The sequence below is a fragment of the Lichenostomus cassidix genome, chromosome 2 (assembly GCF_008360975.1).
Source record: "Lichenostomus cassidix isolate B80296 chromosome 2, HeHo_3.0, whole genome shotgun sequence".
Lineage (NCBI taxonomy): Eukaryota > Metazoa > Chordata > Aves > Passeriformes > Meliphagidae > Lichenostomus > Lichenostomus cassidix.
The window spans coordinates 31,541,987-31,568,870 of record NC_139482.1 but is presented as its reverse complement, the minus strand read 5'-3'; the positions used below and the strand labels follow the sequence as shown (position 1 = coordinate 31,568,870).

Genomic DNA, 26,884 nt, shown 5'->3' with positions numbered 1-26,884 from the left:
CAAAAATTTATTTTAAAGTGCTTTTTTGTCAATTTTGAACAGTGGCGTAATACACTGAAATAAGTTTTCTAGTCTGGTGAATATATGACTTCTTGAATTGCCATTCTGAGACATGACAGACAGATCAGCCTTTGTTAGAGGAACAGTCTCTGCTTGTGTCAGTGCAAAAATGGCACCCAGTGTGTGGATATGAAGCATGTGCAGACACTGGACTTGAGGTGTGCTGGTACTAAAGACATTTCTCTGTGTGGCAAAGTCATGATGCTGTGACCCTATTCCTCTGCTGTTTTCAATGCCTGATCTGTATTGTTTGTGTGCTTTGTCTACATTGTCTGCACAGAGCTTTTGCAGGACCTTTTTCTGGTGCCTTTATCCTGGCTGAGTTGCAGGACCACAACTCCAGCAGAGAAGTAGAAGTGCCACCACTTCAATCATTCCAGGTGTTTTCTAATCAGAGATCTTATTATATCATCGCGTTGTAGAATGTTAAGTGGTTAAAATGGACCTTAAAGATCATGTAGTCCCAAACCCCACCGCCACAGGCAGGGCCACCTCTCACCAGACCAGGTTGCTCAAGGCTTTATCCAACCTGACTTTGAACCCTGCCAGGGCTGGGGCATCCACAACTTCTCTGGACAACCTCCAGTGCCTCACCACCCTCATAGGAAAAAAATTCTTCCTAATATCTAACCTGAATTTCCCCTCTTTCAATTTGTACCCATTATTCCTTGTCCTATCACTACAGTTCCTGACCAAGAGTCCCCTCTCTGGCCTCCCTGTAGGTGCCCTTCACATACTGGAAGGCTGCTATGAGGTCTCCACTCAAACTTTTTTCTCCAGGCTGAATAGCCCCAAATTTCTCAGCCTGTCTTAGAGGGGGAAGTGCTGCCAACTCTATTATGGGCTTCTACGTGGAACACTAATAGTGGATAATAATCTGTGGGTTTTATCAGGCTTGGCAGCTTCTCAGTAACATTCCTGATCCCTAGAAATTGGGTCAGGCCAAGAGATGAGTCCCTAATACATTATATATACACACAATATTTATTAATTATATGTATGCTAATATGTAAAACATGTAATGTAACAAGAATATTTACAATATTTACATTTACATTATTGTAAATTAGGAGTTATGATAATTTGTATAACTTTAAAAAATACGTATTTTAATAAACCATTTCCTCTTTCTACTGTAACCACATCTTCTGCAATTGCGAGGATGGTTTCAGGGAGTGACATGAATGGCATTTTAAGAAAATTTTCATGGAATTATGAAACTGGTAGTGGAATCATTTTAATTTGGGAATTTCCCTAAACATCAGAGAACAGCAGCCTACATCAGATCCCAGTAATACCCACTGAAGAATTTGCATACAGTTGTAGAGGAAAGAATGGTACAGTGCAATAAGCATGACTCCAATGGCATGTCCATCATCACAACTTCATTTTTTCCACGACTCACTAAAAAAACCTCAAGGGCCTCTTTTAAACCATACTGATCTTAAACATTCATGAAGCTGAAGCAGATGATTGCCCCAGACAGTGGGAAGAGAAAGGCCCATGTTTAAGCTGTGTTCTGGCCTTAGTGAGTGGCACAGGTGGGTCACAGGTGCCTCCTTCTTACTGGCAGATGTCCCCAGGAGTAGTGACATCTAGCCAGAGCCAACTAGGCTACAGAGACCTCTAATTTTTGGTGGTGCTGGTGCCAGAACAGAGGCTGTCCCCACATCACAGCAGAAACAAAAGCAATGGCCCTTAGCGATGGTCCCATAATACTGGGGACTAATGCATAGTTCTCAGAGAGGAACGAGGCCACTGACTTGTGAAGGAGAATATTTTAATGCTAAAACTGATTATATGAGTAGTCACAAGAGTCTATCTAGGAATCAGATGTCAAGTCACAGCACTGAGCCTCAAGTCACACTTGAACACTTTGAGTCACACTTGAACACTCAAGTCACATTTGAGTCACATTTGAACTTTGCAAGAAATGGTGTGTGTGTGTGATCAATTTCAGATATAGCCTAATTATTTTTTGTTCTGCAAAGTACTAGAAGCAGGAAACAATTTCCTTTGATAAGATCCTCATTTTAAAACTTATGTAAGACTTTATTTTCAATCCATTGTATTTTCCCCTTTTGATATTTAAATAATTTGTTGCTTTGGTATAGTTTGTCTTTCATATTTATGACCTGAATATAATAGAAATATCACCTGAACACAAAAGAAGATTAATGCAGAGGAACCTGTTTTCTGTGGTTTAGAGGACATTGAAGGATTACATAAGAAGTGATAGTCTCTACATTTTGAAAAACAATGTGACTTGCAAAGGAAAATATATAATCACACTTAAGGAGTTAAATACTACTACATGAATAAGAAAAAATAGTGTATAGACATTAACATAATTTATTGTAGTTAATTTAATGGATGAAGATGCCATTCCTTTGGCAAAGAGACCATACAATTTCAATACTCATATATGCACTTTACAAAGACATTTCTTTCCTCCCATTTTAACAAGTGGCTCTACTAAATCTGCTGCAAGTCTAATGTGTAACTGCACTGGCCCTAGGAGAACAAGTTAACTGACCCAATGCTTTTTTTGTCTCCCTCAGTCGTGGGTCTGGGGTGCATCGGTGAGATTTAGGGGAAATCCTCAGGACCTAGTGCAAAGATGTGCACAACAAAGAGGAATTCTGTTTCAGTTGGCCTCATTCTCTTTGCTTGGCAGAGGATCCTGAAGGAACTATTCCCTCTGTTACTGCAAAGGTAGTCCTAATGAACTGCACTGCTATGACAATCTATTGTCTGCAGTTCACAAAATACTTAAGGTTAATTCATACATTTCATTAAAAGAGAGGCTCCTTGAGCCTGGCTGTATTGGACTGAAAGAAGATCATCCTGATGCCATGTACACTGTGAGAAACCCAAGATCTCAGCTTTGACTCTCCTCACAAGCTTTCCTCTTGATCCCCCGCCAACAACACCTCCCTCCCTACTCTGCTGCTCAGGTAAAGGCACTTGAAAAAAACAACAACCTGTCAGAAATAATTTACTACACTAAAAAAAGAAATAAAACCTCACAAGACCAAAAAGGGGACACACTGATACAGTTACTTGATGTCTCATCTAATCTAGATTATTAGTGTTTATGTCTGTTTAAATTGTCTGGGATGGTCTGTGGGAACTGACCTAGACAGAACATAGATGAAGTCTATCAAGTGGTTTATGTTGTGCAAATGAAACTTTGTGCCTTAAAAAGGTTTTTGACACCCAGAGCTTGAGATCCTGCCCTTCCCTGATCCTCAGAACCAGGAATCTCATCAGCTGAAGCCAGGTTAGTCAGACATGATTTGCCTTTGAATAATCTATGCTGGCTACTTTCAGTCATCTTTGTGACTTTCTTGTGGCTGGAAATGATTTCCAGGAGGATTTGCTCCATAACCTTCTCTGGACTTAAGACAAAGCTGTTTGGTCTGCATTTTCCTTGGATGGAGATAGCAGTGATGTATTTTTTCTGAACAGCAGGCATCTCCCCCTGTGTCATTGACCTTTCATAGATGATAGAGAGGAGCCACACAGTAACAACTTCATGACTTTCAGGTGCATCCTATCTAGTCCTGTGGACTTGTATCTATCCTATTGGCTCCAATTCTCCAGTCACCACCTGTGACCAAGGCTTTCCTAACAGGGCCCTGAGTGCACTAATAAGCTTCAATTGCTTTGACCACTCTCCTGTGGGACCTCCAGCCACATACCACTGACCATGGGACCAGAAATTTCTTAAGTGCAGGCCCAAGGGTATGAGCCCTTTTCTGAGCTATGATGGAACTGTAGGACCTCTTTCCAGTTCTGTTTTGTCACGAGTCATTACTTGGATTTCCTGGGTTGATCTTGGATCAGGCTTATTACCTTGCCTTTGCCTGATGATCATGGGATGGGACCTGTTGCTGTTCCTGCTCAGGGGCTGTGGAGCCATGCCCCAATGGTAAGATCACTGCTTGTGCTGTTTTTATTCATGTCTCACTCTCCCTCGTGGAGAGCCCTTCCCTTTTTCCCTCCTGACATGTGCCTGCAGACCAGGTTAGGGACCAGGGAAAGGGGACATGAGATGACAGCCCTTTCTGGTGCAATCTGAGGCCAGAAAGAAAGCTATTGGGTACTTTAACCTACTCTATATTGGTCCCTGTCCCCCTACACAGTAGGGCTGTGTCTGCCTTAGATTCCTTGCTGCTGCCAGTGTGCTTACAGCTGTCCCTCTTGCTGACCAAGGTAGCCTCTTCTGTGTTCTAAACTAGTTGAGCTTTGGCCTTCATAGCTTCTCTCTTGTGAATTCAGGCAAAGTTTCTGTGTTCCTCTTGGGCAGCTTGTGTCTGCTTCTATTATCTGTGTATTTTTCTTTTTCATTTGAGCTTAGTCAGCAGCTGTCCGACTCTTCCACTGGCCACTTCTCCCATGTTTGCCTTCCTGATATCAGAGTAGGGCTTACTTCAGAACTCTCCTCAACTCTCATCAAGGTTAATTGGGAGCTTTTGAATAATTTCAGTGTAAGCCAAGTTTGTTTTTGGGCTTTCCTGTAAATTTGATGTCTCTTGCTGAACAGAAATTGGAACGTTTAAGACATTGGTTCACTGAAGAAGATATTCTGAGGTGGTAGAGGAACCAGTGATAGACAGAAATATGAAAGAAAAAACACAGTATGTATTATTCCATAGTTCCCATGGCTAAAATGGTAGTCTCATCGAATTCTGTCTCTTCTGGTCTGCAATCAGAGCTGCAAAGCATGCTCTCATGCACTGGGATTATTGTAGGTTTTTCAGTAGTTTCAGTCCCCTCACTGTCTAACACCAAGCCAAATATCTGCTAACCATAAATTCAGTTCCCATCACACACTGTGGGCTAGGATAGCTTTCTGTAGTACAGCTGAGGGTGGCAGGAGCTTAAGCAGTGTTGCACAGGTCCCTGATGCATGTGGTGGGATGCTGAGTATGCAGCTATGCAGTGGCTCCACGGCATGCCAAGACCCTGCTGGGGCTGCACAAGGACATAAAACCCTCTTCTCCCAGGTCCAGATGTGGTGCAGCTGCTGGAGCTCACCCGTTGGTGTTACAGCCCCAGCTGCTGGCCTTGCCTTTGAACTGTGGCAGTGAGTGTGCTGTCAGCAAGGGCTTGGTCAAAGCTTGTTAAAATTTGCTAACTTGTGAGGCAGCTGGCTTGCTGATCCTTAGTGCAGCTTCGTACAAATCATAACACATAGTCAAAATTTAATAGGAGCTTCTATGGTAGTAGCCCTAATTGTTAGGAAGCTATGAGGTGACATTGATCTCCTGCCCATCTCCTGCTGCAGTGGAGACCTCCCAGTTCTGAACACACTGAAAATGACCCAGTCCTTGTGTTAGGGAAAAAAACCCCACAAACAACCCATATAATACAGCATTATCAATACCACTGCAGCTCTTCAACAACAAGTATTTTGATATCATAGAAAACTACTGGTCACAGAAAACTCAAACCTTTCATGGTTTGGGAGTGACAGGAGCACATAATGTGCTTGGCTGTTTTCAGAGAAGGGGACTGGGAAAATGACTGATTTCACACCTTTGCTTTATCACAGTTTATGGACATGGTGCAGACTCTCATGTCCACACAATGGTGTTACTTGGGGTGGCTGGGCAATGTCTCAGGTGTCAGTTAAGTAGAACTGGGAATGCTTTGTAATTTCATCAGGCCAAATTTGCTCCCAGATGATAGGTGATAAAACAACTGGGAATAGGTACAAAACAGCCCCAATTGCACAGAAATAATATTGAAAAGGTGCTTTAGGTTGCCTGTGGTGAATTACCTGAAAATATATTTTCATTTGGTATTAGCCCAGTTTGTGTGAATAACAGCTAATTAAAGAATAAATAAAGGATGAATAAAAGCTCTTATAATAATCTATTAAAAAGGCTCTCAGGGGATTTAAGGAGGTAATATGTACTTAATAGAGGGGCTAAAAATACAGCTGCATGTAATTATGGCAGGAAAAAAATTCCCAAAGCTGATTTGCAGTGCTTCCCCAAAATGGTAGTCAGTAAGGCATCCTTAGGGAGATGGAGGAGAGCAGATTTTCTAATACATCCTTCATGTATCTCCTGACCTGGCCCTTCCAGCCCCACTCCTCGTGGGGCTATGGGCTTTCTTTTAACCCTGTGTATCCAGGTGAGAGAACCATCCATTAGCCCAGGCAGAGAAGGCAAATACAGCCAGCATTTGCACTTGCTGTCAGCAGTGGCTCTCTGAGGCAGTTACTTCCCAGTCCCACTGTACCTGGAGTTCCAGGCTTTTTCTGTCTTTTCCCATTCCTGAACCAGGGTGCCAAAGAACCCAGAAGCTGTCAGAGCCGTAATCTTTCAATTATTTGATTGGGAACTGATTTCCTGAAGTACATTTCTTATGCCTCAATCTAGAATATTTTTATGGCTGGGAGGCATCACCCATGTCTGGTTGTTCGACTCAAATGCCAGAGAAGTCCTTAATGAAAGGTGTATTCTGGTGGCAGCTCCTGATTCAGAAGGGAGATTCAGCACCCAACCAATGTGGTATTGCAGGAAATCCCATTTTTTCATTTCCTTTAGTCAAAACTGTGGGTTTTATTTAAAAACTGGTTTGTTTTGGATTGGTTTTGGGGGTTTCTGATGGTTTATTTGTTTTTTAATTGTACTTTGAAGGTTGCCTGACTTGGGTGTTTTTGCTCGGTGGTACCGCAACCAAAGCCCCCCAGCATTTGCCAGAGAAGGTGTTTTTCGGTTAGCTCTTTGGGGACTTCTAATACCTCAATCTAGAAATAGTTTGGGGTGGTTTTTTCTGTTTTAAAACCTTGAAATCAGTTTTGTTCTCGCTCTAAGTTTGCAAACTCGTTTTTCTAGTCAGAGAGTGTTTCTCTGTGTTGTGGACCTGTATCTTTGTTCTCCCGTACACTGTTCAAGCTGGAGTGTGGGCGAGCTGCTGCCGGGACAAAAAGGGATTTTTATGCCCCCATAAAAAATGCCCCCTTGGCATCTTCCCTGGAGGCAGCCCCGCTCCCGGCACCGGCGGAGCGGCGGCAGCAGGGGGAGCCCGCGGGCCGCGCCATGCCGGCAGCTCCGCCTGGTCCCGAGGGCACCGGGAATAACAGCGCCTGGCCCACGGGGAGGAGGTGGCAATCGAAATATTATGTGTTTGTAAATAGTACCATCAGCGGTGTTATTTACCCGCTAAACGCTGCTAACACCAAAATTTTCCTCAAGCATCTGATGAATTAAGCTACTCAGCCAAGCGTATCCTCAGGGTTTTAGTTGTCACAGGATGGATGTTTGGTGGTGGTTAATTATTTGGCTTCTTTAAAGTATTTAAGGTCGGAAAGCAGAATCGTGAATCTCATCAGTACAGGTTGTCCAAGGTGATGAGCCAAACACAGAGCTTGCCCAAGTGAACACAGAGCAAGGCAGCTCTGCTCCTGTCCTGAGACACAAACAGCCTTTGGAAAGGTTTCAAAGATGGGATCCAGCCACAAAAATCCAGGCCAAACTTTATGGAACATTACATGAATAAATAGAGGGAAGAGGAGTTAATGGGGGTTGAAAGATACCTTCTGGATTAATTAAAAATCTTTTCTTTGGAAGAGAAAAGAAAAAAAATAGGCTATAATTGATGGTGGAGCCAAAAAACCTAGAATGTTTTTTTCACAAAAATGCCGAGCAGGCTGTGTTAACCAAGACCAATAGAAAGCCATTGAAAGCAAATTAAATTAAACAGAGATAAGTTGAAAATTAGTCCTTACAGCTATGCCCCTTGGTCAAATGCTGAATCATTTATGATCAGAGTTGGTGTTTATTTGGCTCTCTGAGGTGCTGAGTTCTCTGTTTGATCTTCACCACTGGAGCAGGTGGGGAAAAAAAGACATTTGAAGTGTGCAATATTAAAATTTCTGTATAAAATAATATATTACAAAAGAAAACTTCCAAAGCATTGAGAATGCTATTGGAAATGTACCTGGCTTGTTCTTTCTGTGGCTGGATGGTATAACATCTGTCCTGTTCTTTGGCTTAAGCACTAGAGAAGCCCTTGGTCAGGCTTGACGACAGGTGTATTTTGGTGGCAGCTTCTAATCCAGGGAAGATTTAGCCACCCAAGCTACAAATCCAATTTTGTGTGGCAAAAAATCCCAATCTCTCATTTTTTTTGTATCCAAAACTTTGAGTTTTATTATAATTTCCTAGAAACAGTGAAATTTCTTGCAAAAAAAGTAAAGTCTCAATTACCCATGAAAAAGTTCTTGCAAAATTTCAGGCTACCTCTAGGATTTGCTTCCTTATTTACATAGATAATCCTATGCAAATTCAAGGGGGAACATGAAATAACCATATTTCTAAAGGTAAATAAAACTGGAAAAAAATCTATAGGCATTAGCAATACATATGATGTATTTGGATTTAAATTTTCAAACCACAAACCTACTACACAATTATTTATTACTGCTAAATTAATATGGTAAAAAAGAAAAGGAAATGATTGTTACCTCTGAGAGATTGGCAAGGAGAGTGCAAAATGGACAGCAAAGCTGGAAAGGAGGCTGCAGGTCCCTGGGTGATCCAGGGCAAGGCTCCATTGCTATCATGATTAATAGAGCTGTAAGGCAACTGCTACAGACTGTGGCAGATCCATTGGTTCCAGATATGCTCAACAATCAGTATGCAGATATGCTAATTTACAGTGTATTACTCAAACTAAAGGATGTTTCTATGCTCCACTAATAGTTCCAAAAGATAATTATTTTCTAGTTAGCAAAAAAGACAAAGCCAGGCCCTGAGTGTTGGAGAAGCTTTATTTTTATGGAGCTTTGTGATTACATTCTTGAACAATTCTGCATTCATTCAGAATGGTTTATAATCTACCAGGACCAGATTTGAATACCACATGTGCCAAGGCAAAAACATTGTGGTGGAACACAGGCAGGGAGCAAGCCAGATTAGGCAGAAACTCTTTGATGAAGATAGAAAAGAAATTAAGGTAGGGAGGAAAGCACAAAGGAGCTGTGGATAGGGATTTAAGTGAGTGCTCTAAGTGGCAATTTGCAATTGGAGCATGGGAAATGCCAGAATGTAATATTATAATGCAGTTTTGCATAGTATACAAATCAGTTCATGTATTATATTGCAAATTATAATTATGCAGCATTATTATACTAATTTTATGCATTATAATATTTTGTAATATTGCTGTAATTACATAATTGTAGCAAATTATAATGTTACATTATAAAAATACAGAAGTCATTAAGACCCTAAAGCACATGGAGCTGCAAAATTCTGGTTTTCCTTCCTGATGGGTTTGATGGAATATTTGAGTGATCCCACGACTAATGGGATCAAAATCAATATACTGTCACTTCATCATCTCACAGTTCTCATTTTGTCAGCTTCTGCTTATCTCTGGCTACATTTAACACTAAATGTACAAGAAAGAATGATCAGCAGCTGCCAGCTAAGGCCCCTAACTTACTCTCATACTTTTAATATTTACAGTCCTGAGCTCCCAGCACAAGGCTGGCTCTAGGATGGCTGAAATGGCAGGAGGAACTAGGGGCATGTTGTTCTCCTATCCTCATTGTTCTGCATAGCTGATAAGCCTTCAGCCAGCTGCTCCCAATAAGCCTCCTGTTAGGGAAGGTATGCTTTGCTCCAGGCACTTGGAATGCTTGACTCATTTTTAGTGTAGGCCTTGTATGCAAAATTATTATTATTATTATTTAAATCTAAGATGGCTTATTAGTAAAATTGTACAATAAACACTGCTGCATAATTTATTATGTGCACCGGGAGCTTTTAAGGCTAATGTGCCACATAATGTACTGTGTGCCTTCAGTGGAATACAAACACATACAGGCAGTCGTTCTCCTTTTCAGCAGCATTGGTCAAGTCATTAAAACTTCACTACTGTTGCCCTGAGTTCTCTTCTCAGTCAGTGCAATTTACCACCTTCCATCCTCTGCTGGGATCTCAGATTCCTGGAGATGATGCAGGTGGAAGTTTGCAGCCCTCAGAAGTGCTGCTTCAGTGCTTTGTGGTAAGGATGAGGCCCTTGGTCAGATTCTGGCAACATGTTCACTCCCTGTGTTTTTCACTGACATAATCTACTTGCTGTAATAGACCCTTAAGGTTTAATGTTGGGCTGTTTCAGGAAAGTGCTTAATTCTTTAAAATTTATTTTTTATGTAAGTTCTGAGTTTCCTCCCACGTAACAAATTACTTGGAGATTGTTTCAACTGGAAAAGCAGATATTTCCACTTCCTCCATGTTTCCTATAGTCTTTCTAATAACTTTATTCTTATGGGTCATAAGCTCTGAGGATGTGTGATTAGTGCTAGAGCTAATTTTTATATTGAGATTATAATAATATTAAGAGTAGATTAATTTTAGGTCAGCCATGTTACTGATGGTCACTGAGATATAATTCGAAGTTGCCATATTCCCAGGACAGATATACTTCAAGGACTGTGTTAGGAAATATTAAGTTCACAGATTTATTAGAATTTAAGTTTTCATATCAGCTAGATGCCTCTGTCCTTGGATCAAAGGAAAAAAGAAATGAAAGTATGAGAACAAGGTCTCTACGGGCTTCCTCTGAGAAGGCAAAACTCGGAACTGCCAAACTGTGAACCCTGTTTAAGCCAACAAAGCTGTTAAAATAATCCAGGCACATCCACTGAGATTTCTTCTGGAATAATCTCCTAGTTCATGGCGTGTTTTGATTTCTTCTGGCTGAGTTTGTTTCTTTGATGGGTTCTGGAGAGTTGCATCTAACCTTGTTTGGCTGCTGGTGGAGAGTGCTGAAGCCAGGGAGGTGAGAAGGGTCCAACTGTGAGAGATTCTTGTTAATTCTGCCTCTACAGAAGGGCAGCACAGAAAGGAAAAGGAAAGACTGTGTCTGAAGAGATGAAAACGAACATGGTTTGTGAAGGAAATCCATGTCTGACATCTCCATCTTGCTTTCTGGTCTTGTGTATGTCCACCTATAGCTTCTGGGGACATACTGTACTTGCAGTCTTAGATGAATGTACTGCTAGGCCAAGCAATGAAGAGGACAAACTCTTTCAGGATGTCATGAGAACCAAACTGTAAATAGCGTTGGATCTTTAGAACATTATGATTTTGCATTAAAGTTAATAAAAAGTCTAGTTTTAGAAAACCAAGACTTAACTTTGATTAGAATTAAATGAGCAATTTCATGCTGGTGGGGTACATGCAATGGTTATTAATTATTCATTTGATCCATTTCACAATGCTTTGATCCTTGCAGAAGCAGAGTTGCAATAGTAAGACCCCAGCCATCTATGCATTGGGTATTTATGATATTCTGTTCTGTTGGGTAGTTCTGGCTGCACTACTGAATACTGATTTCTTAGAGGTGTTGCTGCTTCAGCTGCATCCAGGAGAAGGACAGATTCAATCCTTTGTACTTTGGTTCAATTTCCTGGATTGTCTGGCCTCAATTCTCAGAACAGTAATGCATGGATGATGCTTTGGCTGAGTGACTCGTGTTTGAAACCTGTCTCTATTATTTTGGTGTTAAAGAAGCTGAGGGGTTGCTGTGTTGAAACCTGGCAGTCTCACTCTGCAGTCAGCAGCAACAGCCACAAGGCAATCCAGCATTTCCTGTGGACTCATCCAAAATGTAGGATTTGTTTAACACTTGTAGTCATGCGAGCAGGTTGGTATAGCAGGACTGACTATGTGCAGGCTTCCATCACAGCCATGGTGGAAGGAAAAAGCAAAATCAACTTTTCCCTTAAGGAGGCAGCAGTTCATAAACGATTTCCTGGACCGAATTTCCTTCTTTCTGCCAAATGCCACACTTGGAAGGAGCTGCCACAGACTCATGGATGAGATTAGTAGACTCAGCATCAACAGTCTGGCCACAAGACTGGAAATAATTATACCAGGATGATGGGAACTCATAAATTAAAAAAATATTAATGAGAACTTCATGCACTGAACTGACACTTTAAGAAACATCTAAGTACAGGTTCCCTAAGTTCTTGTACAAGCCAGCCCATGGAGCTTGCTACCTCCTATGACAACCAAATTCAGGCTGATTTCCCATTTTCTGAACATCTCAGCTCCTCTCATTTCCTCCTTCTCCCTAAAATTGCTTCTCATTACTTGCTGTTGGGAAGACGAATAGAAAAAAAAATGTAACATATAAAGTGCTGAATAAAGATCGAGCAAATGTTGCTGTGAGACTGGAGACATTACTAGCCTTAACAAAGATGAAGACTTTCATGGGAGGACTTGAGAGAAGTCCTGGGTGGAGTTGAGAGATGATTTCAGGCAGGCACACAAATGGTTTTTATTTTCCCTCCTCTCATGTAGAGAGGGAAATTGTTTAAATCTGGGATTGTTTTTCACAGGTTTAAAATTGTGTGATAAGGGCTGGAAAAACAAAATACTCATTTTTTCCTTATGCTTTGATGAATGAATTTAAGTTCATATTTGATCATTTAGAGGTCAAATGTCACTTGGTCGTCATTTTCTGACTCCCTCAGAAAATGCAAATAGCAGTTCAGGATTTGTTGCCTTCTTTTTTTTCCTGTGGAACTGAGTTATGTAGAAACCCTGGGAAATATCCATTATTCTATTTTGGAAGGACAAGAAGAATTGTTGCAGTCAGGAAAAAAAAAAACCTGTGCAGGGACTTTTAGGAGTATCCTACCCTGTCTGTACTTCTGGTGCATTTTGCCTGCATGTTAATTGTTATTTATGGCACTTTTGTTCTTACTAGATCATTTGCTACTGAATTTATTTTAGACTATAGAAGTTATTTAGCCTATAACCACAGGTTTTAGGGATGTTTTAAGACATCATTAAGCCTATACTGATGGCTGCTTTCAAGGTAAACATAAAATTCTTGTAGCTGGCTGAATAGCCTCTTGGGAGTCCATTATAGGCAGATTTTCTGCTTAAAATAGGTGTTCTGGGTTTAAATAACCAGGGCAGGCTGATCTACAAGAATCTGATAGTTTTTTGTTGGTGGAGGCTTTTTTATAAACCACAATTCTGATATAACTCATTATTCACTTGAGATGGCATTAGAATAAATTAATATTAAAATATTTAAATGTAGAACAAAGAGTTTGAAAAGTTACAGAGATTGATCACCCGAGATGCAACATTGGTGCCTCATTAGTTGTGGCTCTCTGCACTGCCAGGCTGAGGTACTTCTGTTTCACCTAATTAGCAATTTTATTCTTTAATGCTGACTGGACTGTATTCAGGCTGTGTGGCTTGATTTTTCTTCTTGCCAAAAGTTTATATTTCCAGGAGATTTCAAGGTGTGTTGCTGACAATTCATTCCAATACAAGAAAAGAGACTTTGCAAAAAAAAAAAAAAAAAAAGGAGATTTTTGTGGTTAGCTCAACATTTGGGAATAGTGGCATCAAAGGAGTGAGAGGCAAATGCCATCTTCTCTAAGCAGGCCAAATTCTTTGTGCATTTCTGATATCAGGCTCATTTTGCATACAGAAAGAGGAGTTTTCTCAGCTTCCCAAAAAGCTTGGCCCACTCTCAAACAGTAATCTGCGGCACAGAGAGCCCACCTTGTTCTGAGGCTGAGTAGAGAAATCTCTCCTCTCCTGGGGAGCACTTTCCTCCCAGAGCAGCCTGCAGTGGTGGATTCAGTAGCTGGAAGTCCTTAATTCCAGTAATACTAACACAACCATATGGTCTAGAGCTGTGGGGTTTTTCTAATTGTAGGCAACGTCCAGACTTTTGCCTGGGAAAAAAGAAAGACAAGATTTCAAGCAGTTCAGCCCTTTGCCATGTACGGTATGAGGTATGGTATGCTCACCCTATAAATTTTATAGCGCTTGGAATTTCCCTTGATTCTCAGTTTAGGACCACAAATGTAAATCTGAGTCTGACTTTCTTCCCAAAAGGCTGTTTGTAGGGGTTTTCCTCTGGAAAATCTTCTGCTTCCCCCCACTAATTTTCCCTGGCCCAGGGCCTGCAGGCATGATGCAACACAAACTTTCTGGGATATTGGGGTTGAATCTGCCAGGTCGGAAGGGATAAACCCAAAGGCAGGAACATGAAACAGTGTCTAGCAAATGGTGGAGGCATGGGGCAGAGAAGTGTCTGCCACTTTCACTCAAGGTCACCCAGAACTTTCCTGGACCTGAAGGTCCAGAGAAGGCAGAAACCATTCACTCACTGTCTTGAGGTGGTGGAGGGAAGTGGCAGAGGCAGTGATGTCTCCTTCATGCTGGGGAGGAAAAACAGCCCTCCAGGAAAGTAACTTTGTATTTCTCTGCATCCATTTTTTGTGGGTTTGGATCCGTTTCATTTTGTGATTGCATGTGATGCTGGCTTTATCTTCAATCCTTACATGCATTTCAAAAATAGAAGTTATAAAAAGGACATCTCTCTGCAATTTTTAAAAGTCCTTTCTGCTAGGAATTGTCACTCCTATTATAGCTGTGCCCTATTTGCCCTCTTTAAATCCTCAACAGAGTAGCTGGAGGTTTTGCATTTGCTGATGTGTCATGTCAATTCAAAGACAGCTTTAAAATAAACCGAGTGGATTCAATGCAGGCAGAAGGCTGAGTGACTTTTGTTCATGCTTAGGTATCCAAGGTGGGGAGGTGTCAGTGAATGGGTCTGATCTTGACTGTATGGGCCCTGTGGAGTTTGTGCTGTGACAAGATACAGCATTTGCTGCAACTGGGGCCTGTTTTAGCTTTTGCTTGATGTGAGATAGTGAGGATGTTCAAATCTGTAAACATGCAGCACAGCACATTGCCCTTGAAATGTTCATGAAATGTTCCCATGGCCTTTTCTACTGTCCTGGAAAGTGCAGTGTGCAGCTGGGGTGACCACAGCAGGTCGGGGGTGTTGGTAGGTTAGTGGCTTGTGTGGTACAGAGGGTTAAGATGAAGGGGAAGGCTCCCTTCTCTGCTTCCAGGCATGTGGTCTCAGATCTCAGATATGGGGAAATAAACCTTCCTGGGAAGTGGAGTCTCATGGGAGAAGTATTCTGCTCCACAAAGCTCCCAGGTCTAAGGGGAATGGAGCCAAGTCTTTGGTGCTAGCTACTGCCTCAGAAATATGCAGTTTGATGCTGTCTCGGTGGACTTGTCACCCAGACATAAAAAATAACCAACCCAACATTTTAAAGTGAGCTTTAACTTCTGTTTTTCTCTCCCTTTCCCTGCTAGAGAAAGTTTCCTATTCCCAGGCATGTCTTAAGCACATGCAGAATTATCTGGGGGATTAACCAACACAGAGAAAGAACAGCAGGACTTCGAGAAGACCCAAGGGAAGGGAAGGACTGCTGAGAGGAACATTTTCAGGAAACAGATTATGTATAACTTTTGTTTTCATGAGGCAAATCTAGCTCTGGTTGCTCAGGTGTGGTGGTGGAGATCACAGGAGTAGAGGGACTGAGGCGGGTTCAAACTGTGCAGCCAAAAGAAACCTTGCTGGCAGGGTCTTCAGATCCTTCCAGCACCATCAAGTTTCCACATATGTTCCCTATCAACCCCCTGCAGGAGCAGTATGTGGTCAATACACTCTGCATGCACTTATCTTTCTTAGGTACCCAGCAGGCTAATTTGATTCAAATACTCTGCTTTTCCCCATCTCTGTGGCAGAGAAAAAGGCTTTTTATCTCTTAAATGTGACAACAACAAATTTCAGAGTCATCTTTTAAGTGCCCTTTCTGTGCTGTGGTCTTATCTTGGGCTCATGGGTAACATTTGCTTGGGAAGCATGTTTGAAAAATTGTCAGCACGTTACTAATTGCTTAATTTAAACTGGTGAAACAAAGAAGTTAAAAGTTCAAAGCTGAGGTACTCTCAAAGAGCTGCAGGTGTATGCCAGCTAGCATAAATTCTTTAAATTTATGCTAGCTGCCAGAACTAATAGCTATAGATTAAAAATCCAGTTGGATCCTAACTTCTCTTGCCCACCCCACAGTGTACTGTGTTTATCACAGCCTTTCACAGGTCCAATGTGCTCACCATTCCCGACCTGGGCACTACTGCTAACCAGAGTCTCTCAGGGCAGAGCCTGCTGTTCCAGGGAAAGATGACTCTGGAAAAGGGGAAGCTGAAAGCTCTTTCTGCCTCTTCTTGAGAAGTGTATCTGAAGTATCCTGCGATTCCCTTCATGTCTTTAACTGACATATTGAAAGCATTTAGGAATTTTAATGTAATGTCAGTTTGAATGCTTTGAAGCCCTTTTCCACTACTTCCATTGGCAAATATGAAAGGGCTTCCCAGTTTCCCAGGAATGGCACTGTATCCTTCCAGCACGTCTAGGGAGAGTGGCAGAAACCCCAAGCCTGCTGTAGGATATGGAAAAGCAGGAGGTAAGAAGGCTGCAGCAGAGGAGAGAGCTGTCTGCTTGTGCTGAGCTACTTCACCTCATCAGAAGAGCATTAAGCAGAGCTCCCACTGGAGTGACAGTGACACTTTTAACAGATACTCAGGCAGAGTCAGGTGCTTGTTAGTGGGGTTATTATCTGTCATGGAGAGGTGTTGGAGCAGTTAATACAGCTTACTGGGGGGAGGCAGGGATATAGCTGCTTGGAGCAAAATACCCTCCTGCCTGCAGAGTCTCTGTTCCATCAGTATCTTACCTATTTGCAGATACTTGCTTTCTGCATTAAAGATTGTACGTATGTTGTTGGACTTTGATACTACAATAATTGCTTTCTAGGTTATGCAAATGTAGCATTAGCATAATAGAGAGCTAGTTACTTCAGTCACAAGAAAACATGGAAATAATTCATTTGCTCCTGCTGATGCTGTGAACGTATTACTTCTTAACTGGAATGGGCCCATTAGTATTTAATGATAGCTTAAATCCATGGGACACCACAGAAAAGCTGCTGCTCAGCAGGTGCCAGTGTTGATCATGAGAGCATGGACCTGCTTTCCTGGGTGAGCACAGAGCTCTCTGGGATTGCTTGGAGGAGCACCGTGTCAGCAGATTTGCAGCCACCAGGGATTGGCAGTGGTGCCTGGAAATCCCCTGTCCATGGGGATGGGCACTGGGCCTCTGCAGCACAGGGAAGGCTTGAGCCTGGTGAAGGTGTAGGTGCTGGGGTAGTGGCGGACACATTGGGGTGTGACAGAAAGCTGATGGAAAAGCCTTAAGGTGGAAGTCAGAAAAGCACTCATTTTACATAGAGGATTTTTTGAAATAGCATCAAAATTGGTTTCTCAAATCTAGGATGGAATACTCTTAGCAAAACTTTTTTTTTTGTTTTATTTTCACTGTGCAAATTAGTCTTTTTTTTTGAGTAAATAAAGTTTGAGTGATTAAAAAACAGCAGAAGAAACTCATCAAACTCTTTTCCTTTTTCTTCTAAATCTGAGAGTGCTGAGTTCTGTGATGTTTTTAGGATTTCTGAGTTTCATCTCATCTAAGACAATTTGACTGCAAGTAATGTCAAAAAATCAAAACCTTACAAAGTATTTGGATAAATTTTATTGTTTTGTTATCAATATAATTTTTAAACCATACTGAACAATTGCTTAATCACTGGGTAATAACACTTGAGGTTGTGAAAGTAAGTCCTCAAGGACTGTGTTTGTGCACTCCTAGTCCTGTAGGTCAAACAATATTTGTTTAAACTGTGGATGCTTTTTATTTTTAATCACAGGCCTGAGCTGGAATTAAGAATTTCTGAACCTGGGGCCTGTGTTTCCAGCTGAATCTCTAGGCTGAGAAGGGCTTCTGTAACCATTGCTGTATTGCTAGACATAAATCAGCCTTTTAACCTTGGGTCTACAGGGAATTAATTTATAGTGGCATTGGCTCTGCTGCTGACATGTCTGTTCAGGAGGTGGACTGAGCTTTCAGGAAAGATCATATTCTGTTCTTCCACTGTAAGCAAGTTAACATATTAATTTTAACAACTGATTTATAGTTTATTTATTAATATTTTTTGTTTCGTACTGTTATTTTTCCAGTTGAGATGTTATTACAGCCTGGGCATTGTGCAGAAAGAATTCAGCTGGGAATCTGCACACGGTCACTAAATGTGTTTGAGAGTGTGCCTTTAAAGGAATTAAAGTGAAATTGAGCCCCAAGTACAGAAAACAATGCAGATAATGTGTCCTCTGCAGTGTGCTTTTCCAATAACAGAATCTTTTAAAGAGGAAAAGGCACAGATATGGTTACTCTGTGAGTGTGCAGAGGACATAATACTGTTGTTTTCTCCCTGTGCAGAGAAAACAGTGAGTGCTGCTCCTCCTGTGGTACAGGCTCAGTGTTTGCTGGCATCCCAGCCATCCTCATCCCCTGCTGGAAGCTCAGTTCACATGTTCCTGGTGCAGGGCCAGAGCTGGCCCAGGGCACGGAGAAGCAAGTGGCTCTTGGGTACTGCCAGGGGCAGTTCTGCACCTACCTCTTTCTCCAGGAAGGCTCAGTCTGGGAGAGAACACCTGGCTTTTCTACCCATGCTTTGGGGTGCTCAGGGTTTGGGGTGTTTGGTTGCCCAGGCTGCCCACTGTCTTGCTACAGGATGTGTCTTGTCAGATACAGATGTCTCTCCTTTTCATCTCATTTTGCCACAGAAGCAGCACAACTTTTTGGCTATTTTCTTTATTTTACTGATGAGAGATGCCCCATAATGAGCATGGTGACATCCACAGCTCTTCCTTTCTTCTTGCCCTTGATTTTCTCCTTTTGGAGCCTAATAGTGAAGAGGAGGCACCAGGAGATCAAGCCATGCAGTAATTAAACCCCTGTAAAAGATTAAATGAAAGTGTTTAACCCTATTTGAATGTGCTCTTCTAAATTTCACAGGGTGGGTTCTGTATTTGGGAAGGAAACTTACTGTGTTTAGCTGAAACAAATGGTAAATTTTGTAGACTTTCGGGGTGTGTACGAATAGCAGGGACTTGGAGCTTGGATCAAATAAAACAAATAAATCTAGGGGGGAAAAAGATCTCATTTTTGATGGTTCTAATATATACTAGACCTACTTTGCTAAACAGTACTTAAAAACACATTTATCATAAGTTGCTTATTAAGATGCACGTCACATGCATCGTCATGCTGATCAGCCTGAAAAAGAGCAGTTTCTCATCTGATAATCTGCTGTGCCACAAGGAGGTCAGGTTAGAAGTCAAGACTCCAGGGATTAAATTGTGGTCTCTTTGAAATCGATAGGCATCTTGCCAATCACTTTGGATTCTGCCCTATTTTGCTGTTTCACATGGATTTTTTTTCTTGATTCTTATCTTATGATTTGCTGTGGGACTTAAGCAAGTTAATTTAACTCTTCAGGTCTTTTACCTTCACCAGCAGTTTTTCAAAACCCTTTGAATTACATATAACACAGTGAGATCAACATGTAAATACATTAGATATATATGGAATGTTAAAAACCTTGAGATTATAAACTCCTCTGATTGCTTTCTTGATACACTGATTTCCTGTTCAGGATTGTGGGTAGGAAAGGCCAAAGAAATTTCCTACATTGAGAAATACAATTTTTGTAGGAGAATATTTTTCATCCCTTGGGTAACTTTCTCAACTGTTTTCCATAGGTTCTGTGGGCAAACCCTCTTTTTAGGTCAGAACTTAGCTTAATTTGATACCTGATGCACGTCCCAGGGTGCTGACAGGAAAGGTGTGCAAACCAAGATCCATAACAGCATGTTCTATCCAGGCATTGTAGGACACAGCAAGCTCCGCTTGTCCAGAGAACCACAGCCATGTTATTCCCTAAGAACTGCAAATCTCCTCTCTTCAGTTGCACTTCTTGTGTCTAAGACAATTCATTTGTCTGCTGTAGAAAGGAGCATCCCGCCTCCTTCACACCACCACACTGGTCTGGCAGTCAGGTACCCAGTGCCCTTGCTTGGTAAGCTGATTGGTGTGATGGAAAAGAGAGCCACCAAAACTGATATGGGGTTGGTGGAGAGCAGGATCGTCCCAGGGGAGCATGACACCATGACATGAAATCCTGCTTCCAGCATTGTGGTGGAATTCAGACTATTTTTAAGGTATTTCTGTGCCTGAAAGGAAGATAAACACTTGAATGCCTTTGACTATATCCATGCTGCTAGAGGCATCTGCCCTGACAAACAATCCCTCATTCCCAGGTGAAGGGGTGTAAACTGGCCCATGTCCAGAGATCAGCGAGTGGGGACATCTCTGAGCTTTGCGTGATCACCCTGATGAGTGAATAAAATGGGCCCTGTGCTGGTCATTCCAAGGGGATGCTGCACTGCTGGTGGATGAGCTCTTTCTCCCAGAACAAGGTAGCCTTGGTCATCTTAATTACTGCTTTGTGGTGTTCCCTGAAATAAGCCTGTACCTTGCCTTGGGAGACACGATTGGGCCGGGAAGCCTGCTGGAAGTTCAAAAATATGGGCTGTGCCCAAGTTCATATCCTGACCCTGTTTAGTTCCCTAGTGCCTGTGCTTCATTCCTGACCTAGGATGTCATTATTTTGCAGTACCTTTGCAGTTCAGTGTGAGTGCTGCACCACAGCCTGACAGATGCTGTTGCAGTACTGCAGCACCAGGTACAGGTTGTACATCCAGGAAAGTGGCTAGCAGGTGTACATAGGGTGTTTTCATGTTGAAAAACCTGCTAGAGTAGTATTGGAAGATTGACACAGGAAGGACAAACCACATTAGTAATGGTTTCGTTCATGGTTTGTGGTAAATCAACTGGACTGGGCCAGATTTTGGTGCATTTGAGGTGTGGGTGATTGAGGGAGTGAGAAAATATGGAAAGTATTTGCAACACAGGTGCCCCCAGCTTTGTGCTGGTGGGACTTTCCATGCCCTGGGATCCTGGAATGGATGTTGCTGTGCAACAAAAAAAGGGGTGAGGGCAGCAGCACTGCAAGGAAGCTGGAGAGGGAACTTGTTCTGCACACTGCTGTGAGATGCCAGGGCTGCCTGTGGCTGTCTGCTTTGCACATCTGACCCATTCATCTCTCTTGGCTTAAACTGAGTGAGAGCAGCCGAGCTGCCCCCTCTCCCTGCCAGCCCTGCAGGTGCTGCTCCACAACCCAGAGAAAGAAGTCTGCATTTGTGGAAAGTCCTTTTCCCTCCCTTTCTTTTCCCTTTTAAGGCTCTTGGCCAAGCTGTGTGATTCTTATCTGGTCTGTGCAGAGCCTTGAAGTGAGGTCATTCAGGAAGTTTAATTAATCCTGTGCAATTGTCACTACATCCTTGGCTGCACATTGTACTAGGGCCCAGCCCACCACCACAATGCATCTTACGACAGCTGAACATCTGTTTAAAAACTGCTTGCCAAGAAGTAGTACTTGCTAAGCCTCATTTTCCCTCTGGCTGTATGTGTTCAGCTCATCACAATATTGTATAAAAACATTAAGAGAAAAAACAGAATTTCCCCTTGCCCTAGGGATCAACCGGTAAAGCAAGCTAAAATTATCTGGGAAAGGCCGGTTCTAAAATAACACTGGAAAATATATGGGCTGGTTTATGTGTATCCTGCTCACGCTTATTTCCCAGGCTGGCACCATCCAGGACACTGGGCTGTGAAGCGATGCTGCAGGACATGGGATTTGTTGGGATGCTGAGGTGGATTCACAGCTACTCCCCTCAGAATCGGGACCTTACATGTCCCCAAGGCTGTGCTCTCCTTACCCTCTGACTGCAGACAAGGACAATGTGTTTCTGCTGCTCCTGAGGGTGGAGAAGTGTTGCACACACACACATACAAAAAGTCTTAGTTCTTCCTACCCTCCTTGGACAGCCTTTAAAAATTATACTCTAGAAGAAAAGAAGAGAGAGATTATAATGAAGAGGGGAAATTGCAAGTCCTTTGCAGGGAGAAAAAGAGTGATAGATACTGGGAGAGGAGGGGAGCAGGAGGTGCAGGAACCAACATAAATATGGGGAAAGTAATACCAAATGCCATAGCGTCAGAGTAAAAATGAAGGGGCACGTAGGAGGCACTGTGACAGGATGTGCTTTTATCTAATGGAAGAATATTCTTGGTGCCACCTAATCTGTCTTTTACCTTTATTTGCTCCTATCCCTCTTGATTTCCTCCAGAATTCTTAGTGGTGCAAGAATATAGAGATGCCTAGGATAAAATCCTACAAGGAGTTTTTCATAAGGGTAGGGGGAGGTGCTGGGGTCTGAAACTGTGCAGCTCATGTTTCAAGGAGAAGCAAAACTCTTCCCTGCTCCTTCAGGCAGAAGACTTAACGTTCCCCTGAGCTTCTCACCTGGGGTTAACTGCTTCTGCCCAAGAGAGGTGGAAGTGGGGCTGGTGTGGCCCCTCAGCCACAGCTCACACAGGGTCCCTACCAACCCTGCTGGCCCCTGACTGGCATGGCTGTGGTTTGCTGAGGAGTGATTTGATGTGAAGACTGTCTAATTTGGTATCTCTGATGAATAATGGATGGGGGAAGTCAATGTAGTAAGAGGCACTTTTTGAGTCTTTGAAGGTAATAATCCATGCTTCCAATTTCCCAAATGGTCTTGCCTTTTGCTTCAGTAATGAAATCTATTTTTCATAGTTTGGCCTTTTGGAGCTACCTGATTTGTTTTACTCTTTGCATTTGTTAAAAATTTTTAAACTGCTTTCTCTGAGGTTTTGCAGAGTGATTGTGCGGTTGAATGGGCAGAGAGGTGTATTTACATGCAGGCAGAGCTTTCAGGATTATTAATCCTGGGATATTCAAATTTAGTTCCATACACAGACCATCTTTTATTCAATAGTAATAATACTGGTTTACCTTGAGATAATTTGTTCTTTGATTTCATAGATCCCTTTCTTAGGCTTATTAAAGAATAGAATTCAAAATTAGCAACATATACTAATTTATTTAATATTCCTAATTTATGAAGTTGTCTTGTAAATGCAGTCAAGCTCCAAGCAGTAAGCAGTTGACATAATCTGCAGAATATAAAGGTATCTTCTATACTTATGATGCGATAATACATATATAATTATATGTATATGTAATTGTTTGTGTTATCTCTAAAGAATTGAGGTCTGTGCTGGCTTCATGCTCAGAAAGATGCTTGCCATGCATTATCTGAACTTCAGGGGAGCTGAGCTTTCCAAATGTTGTCTGCGTGCAGGTGTTAAATGGATGGCTTAGGTGGTGTCCTTGGTTGAATTGCTGGTCTCAAGTCAGCACAGAGGCAAAATTGTGTGCCCAAGAGCCACTGCTGATGATATGATGTTTTTGGCAGGAGGTGTGTCTGTTCCCACCCTCACAGCATCTCTCTGGAGGGTAAACCCAAACCCCATCATCCTTCTAGGGATGTCTCACTTGTTTTGGACTCTAGGCATCTTACTTCATAGGTATACTGGAGAACTTTACACTCGTCTTTTAGTCTAAGGCAAACTTAAAGGAGAGTATAAATACTAAGGAGGACTAGAGGTGGTATTTTCCTAGGAGGGTTGTTTTACTGACAGCTTTCTAGCCAGTATTTTCCTGCCTCAACACAATCCTCTCAAGTACACTTATGGGATTGAATGAGCTGCTCTTTAGGGTGTTTATCTGTCTTCCCTTTTGACATTGGCACAGATGTGTCTAGTTCTGCTTTTTCTGCTGAGCTCTTAGGAGCCAATGTAGTCTAGATATGTGTCTGTCATAGTGTAATAACTCCCCTGTTGTCCATACCATGTTCTGTAGTACTTTTCATGTTTTGTGTGTCTCGGAGCTGCCTGAGCTTGCTTCCCTCTAAGTAGCTGGTACTGTTCTGTGGCTTGAGTGGAATTGTAGGAGAGGGAGAACTGCTTTCTGCAGGTGTAATATACCTCTTGTTTGTATAAGAAAACTGTTTTCTCTGCTTTGTGGTAGAATTTAAAGTCAGGAGGAGGTGGCTGATGCTAAAATCAGAGTCTTTAAAGGCCAGATTCTGTCCTGATCTGATATCCTCTCTTCATTCAGATCCCATGATTAAAGCCAAAGAGGATTGTACTGGCACAGTCAAATACAGAATATGCCCCACTACTCCTGAAATAAGTAACAGCTCACACTGGTATACCCAATATCATATTTCTTCAACATGCTTACAAGACATTAACTAATTAACCTGATAGTGCTTTTATTTAATGAGATCTGAGTATCAGCATGCTCACAGAAGTCTATTCTCTAAGCACTGCTCTCTGAAGAATGTCTTTTGGTTAAAGTGCCACACACAATAGTATTTTATTGCTTACTGTTTTTCTCCTACAGTGCTGTAGGGGTTTTGTGTAGTAATGGGCTGGAGAACCTTGCATTGTGTGCATGGTGCTATGATACAGTTTGCTAGTGCTTGAAATTTCATTTAAATGGTGTTTAAAAGTCCATGAATTCCCACAGAAATGGGGGAAAGAAGGAAGTAACTAAGAAAACCATCAGTCTTAGGCAGAGGTATCATGTTCCCTGTCTTAGGCTCACTTTGCTGCAGTGTGTTCGGTATTTTAGCATAGCAGCTTGGAGATTTCAAATACAGCTGGATTTAGATGAGCTTTGGCTCCAGGTTAATAATTTGTCCTTCCTGGACACTGCCTGGGCCTGTGAGCTTTGTTCCTCTCTCCACCAAAGAGCCCTTACCTGACACTGAACACAGCCCCCTGAGGCTGCTTGCTGTGTTTTGGGGCTCAGCACCCTCATTGCCCCACTGATTGCCTATGTCTGAACAGCCCTTGGCCCTGGCAAGAAGGATGCAGCTGTGTGTGTGGGGTGGGGAATGGCTGCATCCCATGCTGGGTGCCTGCTGGTGTCTGTCCAACATCTGGCCAGCTTCACATCCTGCTCTGGGCAGTGGTGTCACAGCTGGTCGAGGGTCAGCTGTGCCTCACACAGCAGGAAGAGAGGCTCATCCGTTTTTGTGGCTTGCTCAGAGTCACGTTTTTATCTGTGCACGCAGAGCTGTGGTTATCAGCTCTTGCCTCCAAATAAGCTGGGAACAAGACAGATTAGAGGCTTCCACCAGACAAGTTAAATTACGCATCAGATCGGTTGGGATTCTGCTCATTGAACAGCTGAGGTTCTGTTTGTGTGGTTGCAGTGCCACTGACACACCTCCTGATTTATAGTTACAAAAGACCACTGTGCTGCTAAGCTTTGGAAAAGCTTTATAAATGTGCAATATGGAGAAGATTGATTAAAATTACATTTCTGAATATAGGTGGCATTGCATACTCTGTATATTTTCTAATAATAGTTTATCCTTATTTCTCCTAGCCTCTCATATCATCAATTCTCTAGCAGATATCTTTCTGGTATATCAAATGCACTGTAAAGCCTTGTTTTGGCTTTACCTGTTATATTTTTATAAGATGGTTTTTAGCGTTTGTCGCAAGTGGCTTAGCACCACTTTATCCTACTTTCTCTCCCTAATCCCTCCTCTTTTTGCTTTCTTTATGCTGAATAAAGGTGGCTGGTTAACAGTCAACATCTGTCAGAAATTTCTGCTTAGCTGTATCATCCTTATTTCCCCTGAACTCCTCCACCATTATCAGGTTCTCCAAACAGCCCTTTCTATGTTCTCAAGGCTGTAAGTCAAAGCAGAGACAAGGACGAAAAGGGATTTGTGTCCCTCTTCCTGTTCTCTCAGTGTCCAGTCTGGATTTAGTGTGACGGGGGGAACCCAAGGACTGAAGAGGCCCATGCTGGGGTCCCTGCACCTCCACTGTATGCAATTTGCCTCTTTACTCCAAAGCAGGGTTATTCTGGTTCTTCAGGAGAACGCCCACAGTCTTTCATTGGAGCTTTTGCATTCCCAGCAAAGCTTAATAAGCATTTTTCTCTTTGTACACCAGAATCGCGGCACCTGATTAAGTTTCCTCTGAAAGCAACCTAGTCCATGACCACCAAATCTCCCTGCAAACAGCACCAAAATGCAAAGATGGACATGGGGCTGTGTGGCTGCTCTGTAGTATGACCACAGCTCAAGAAAAGATGTGCAGATCCAGCCAAGGGCGCCTAAATGATACTGGGTTTATGCTAGGTGCAAGCAGCAGGTTTTGTCAGGCTGAGGATAAAGCTAGCCTGAAATCACCAGCCCCATTTCTTTTGGACTGACAGTTACATCTCCCAACTACCCAGGCTGCCATTGCTCTTCTTTTAGAGGTATCTTTGCTGATACCTCTAAAGGTACCTTTGTTGATACTTTGTTGAGTGTGAAATGTATCTGTTAAGGAATAGGGGATTTCCAAAGGAATATTTGAAAGGAAACCAGAGGAGCTAGAGGAAACACTAAGCTGGCTTCTTGTGTGTACTGGACAGAAGGGCCTTTGCTTCTTCAAACCGCAAAGACAGCCCCTGCACTGTTTCCCTTTGCACAGCTTTCTCCTTTCCACTTTTGCAGGATGGTGTGTGTGGTGCAACAATTGCCTGAGCTGCTTAGCTGAAACACAGCAGCCCCTCTGCTGCCGGGGGCTGTGACTCCTTCATCAACTCTGTGTTGGTGGCCTTGGAAAGTCTTAAGACAGTCCCAGAGTTACAGTCAGTGACAGAGAGCTGACCTGCCCTGGGAAGGAAATAATCACAGGCTGCTCTGCCCTTGTCCGGTTTGGAGCCAAAGATGTCACTTCGCCACAAAAGCGAAGGGGAAGGAGGAATGACCTCACCCAGCTGCAGCAGAGAGCACAAAGGGGTTGAAACCATTGCGGACAAACTCAGCTGCTCTAGGAAATTCCCTTCCCCGGCCTTTCTGAAGGCATCATCGGTATTTCCAACCAACCAAGCAATCTCCTGTCTGACTCTTCCTGTCCATGTTCCCCCACCCACCCTGTCTGGCGCAGTCCCCGCTGTCCCAGTGCAGCCGTCCCTGGGCAGTGGGACACCTTGACCTGTGCAATGTACCTCCCAGGCTCTGGCACCAGGACTCTTCTTTCATATCCTGGCACAGGC

At 42.6% G+C, this 26,884-nt stretch overlaps 1 protein-coding gene across 1 annotated transcript in view; it reads left to right on the top strand.

Moving 5' to 3' along the window:
* Positions 1-3,928: 3,928 nt before the first annotated feature.
* RAPGEF5 (Rap guanine nucleotide exchange factor 5) overlaps positions 3,929-26,884 on the top strand; it is a 205,761-nt gene continuing 182,805 nt past the window's right edge. The window contains exon 1 of the mRNA XM_085050902.1: positions 3,929-3,994. Coding sequence (XP_084907028.1) covers positions 3,944-3,994 — 51 coding nt within the window. The 5' untranslated portion in view covers positions 3,929-3,943. The remainder of the gene's footprint in view (positions 3,995-26,884) is intronic.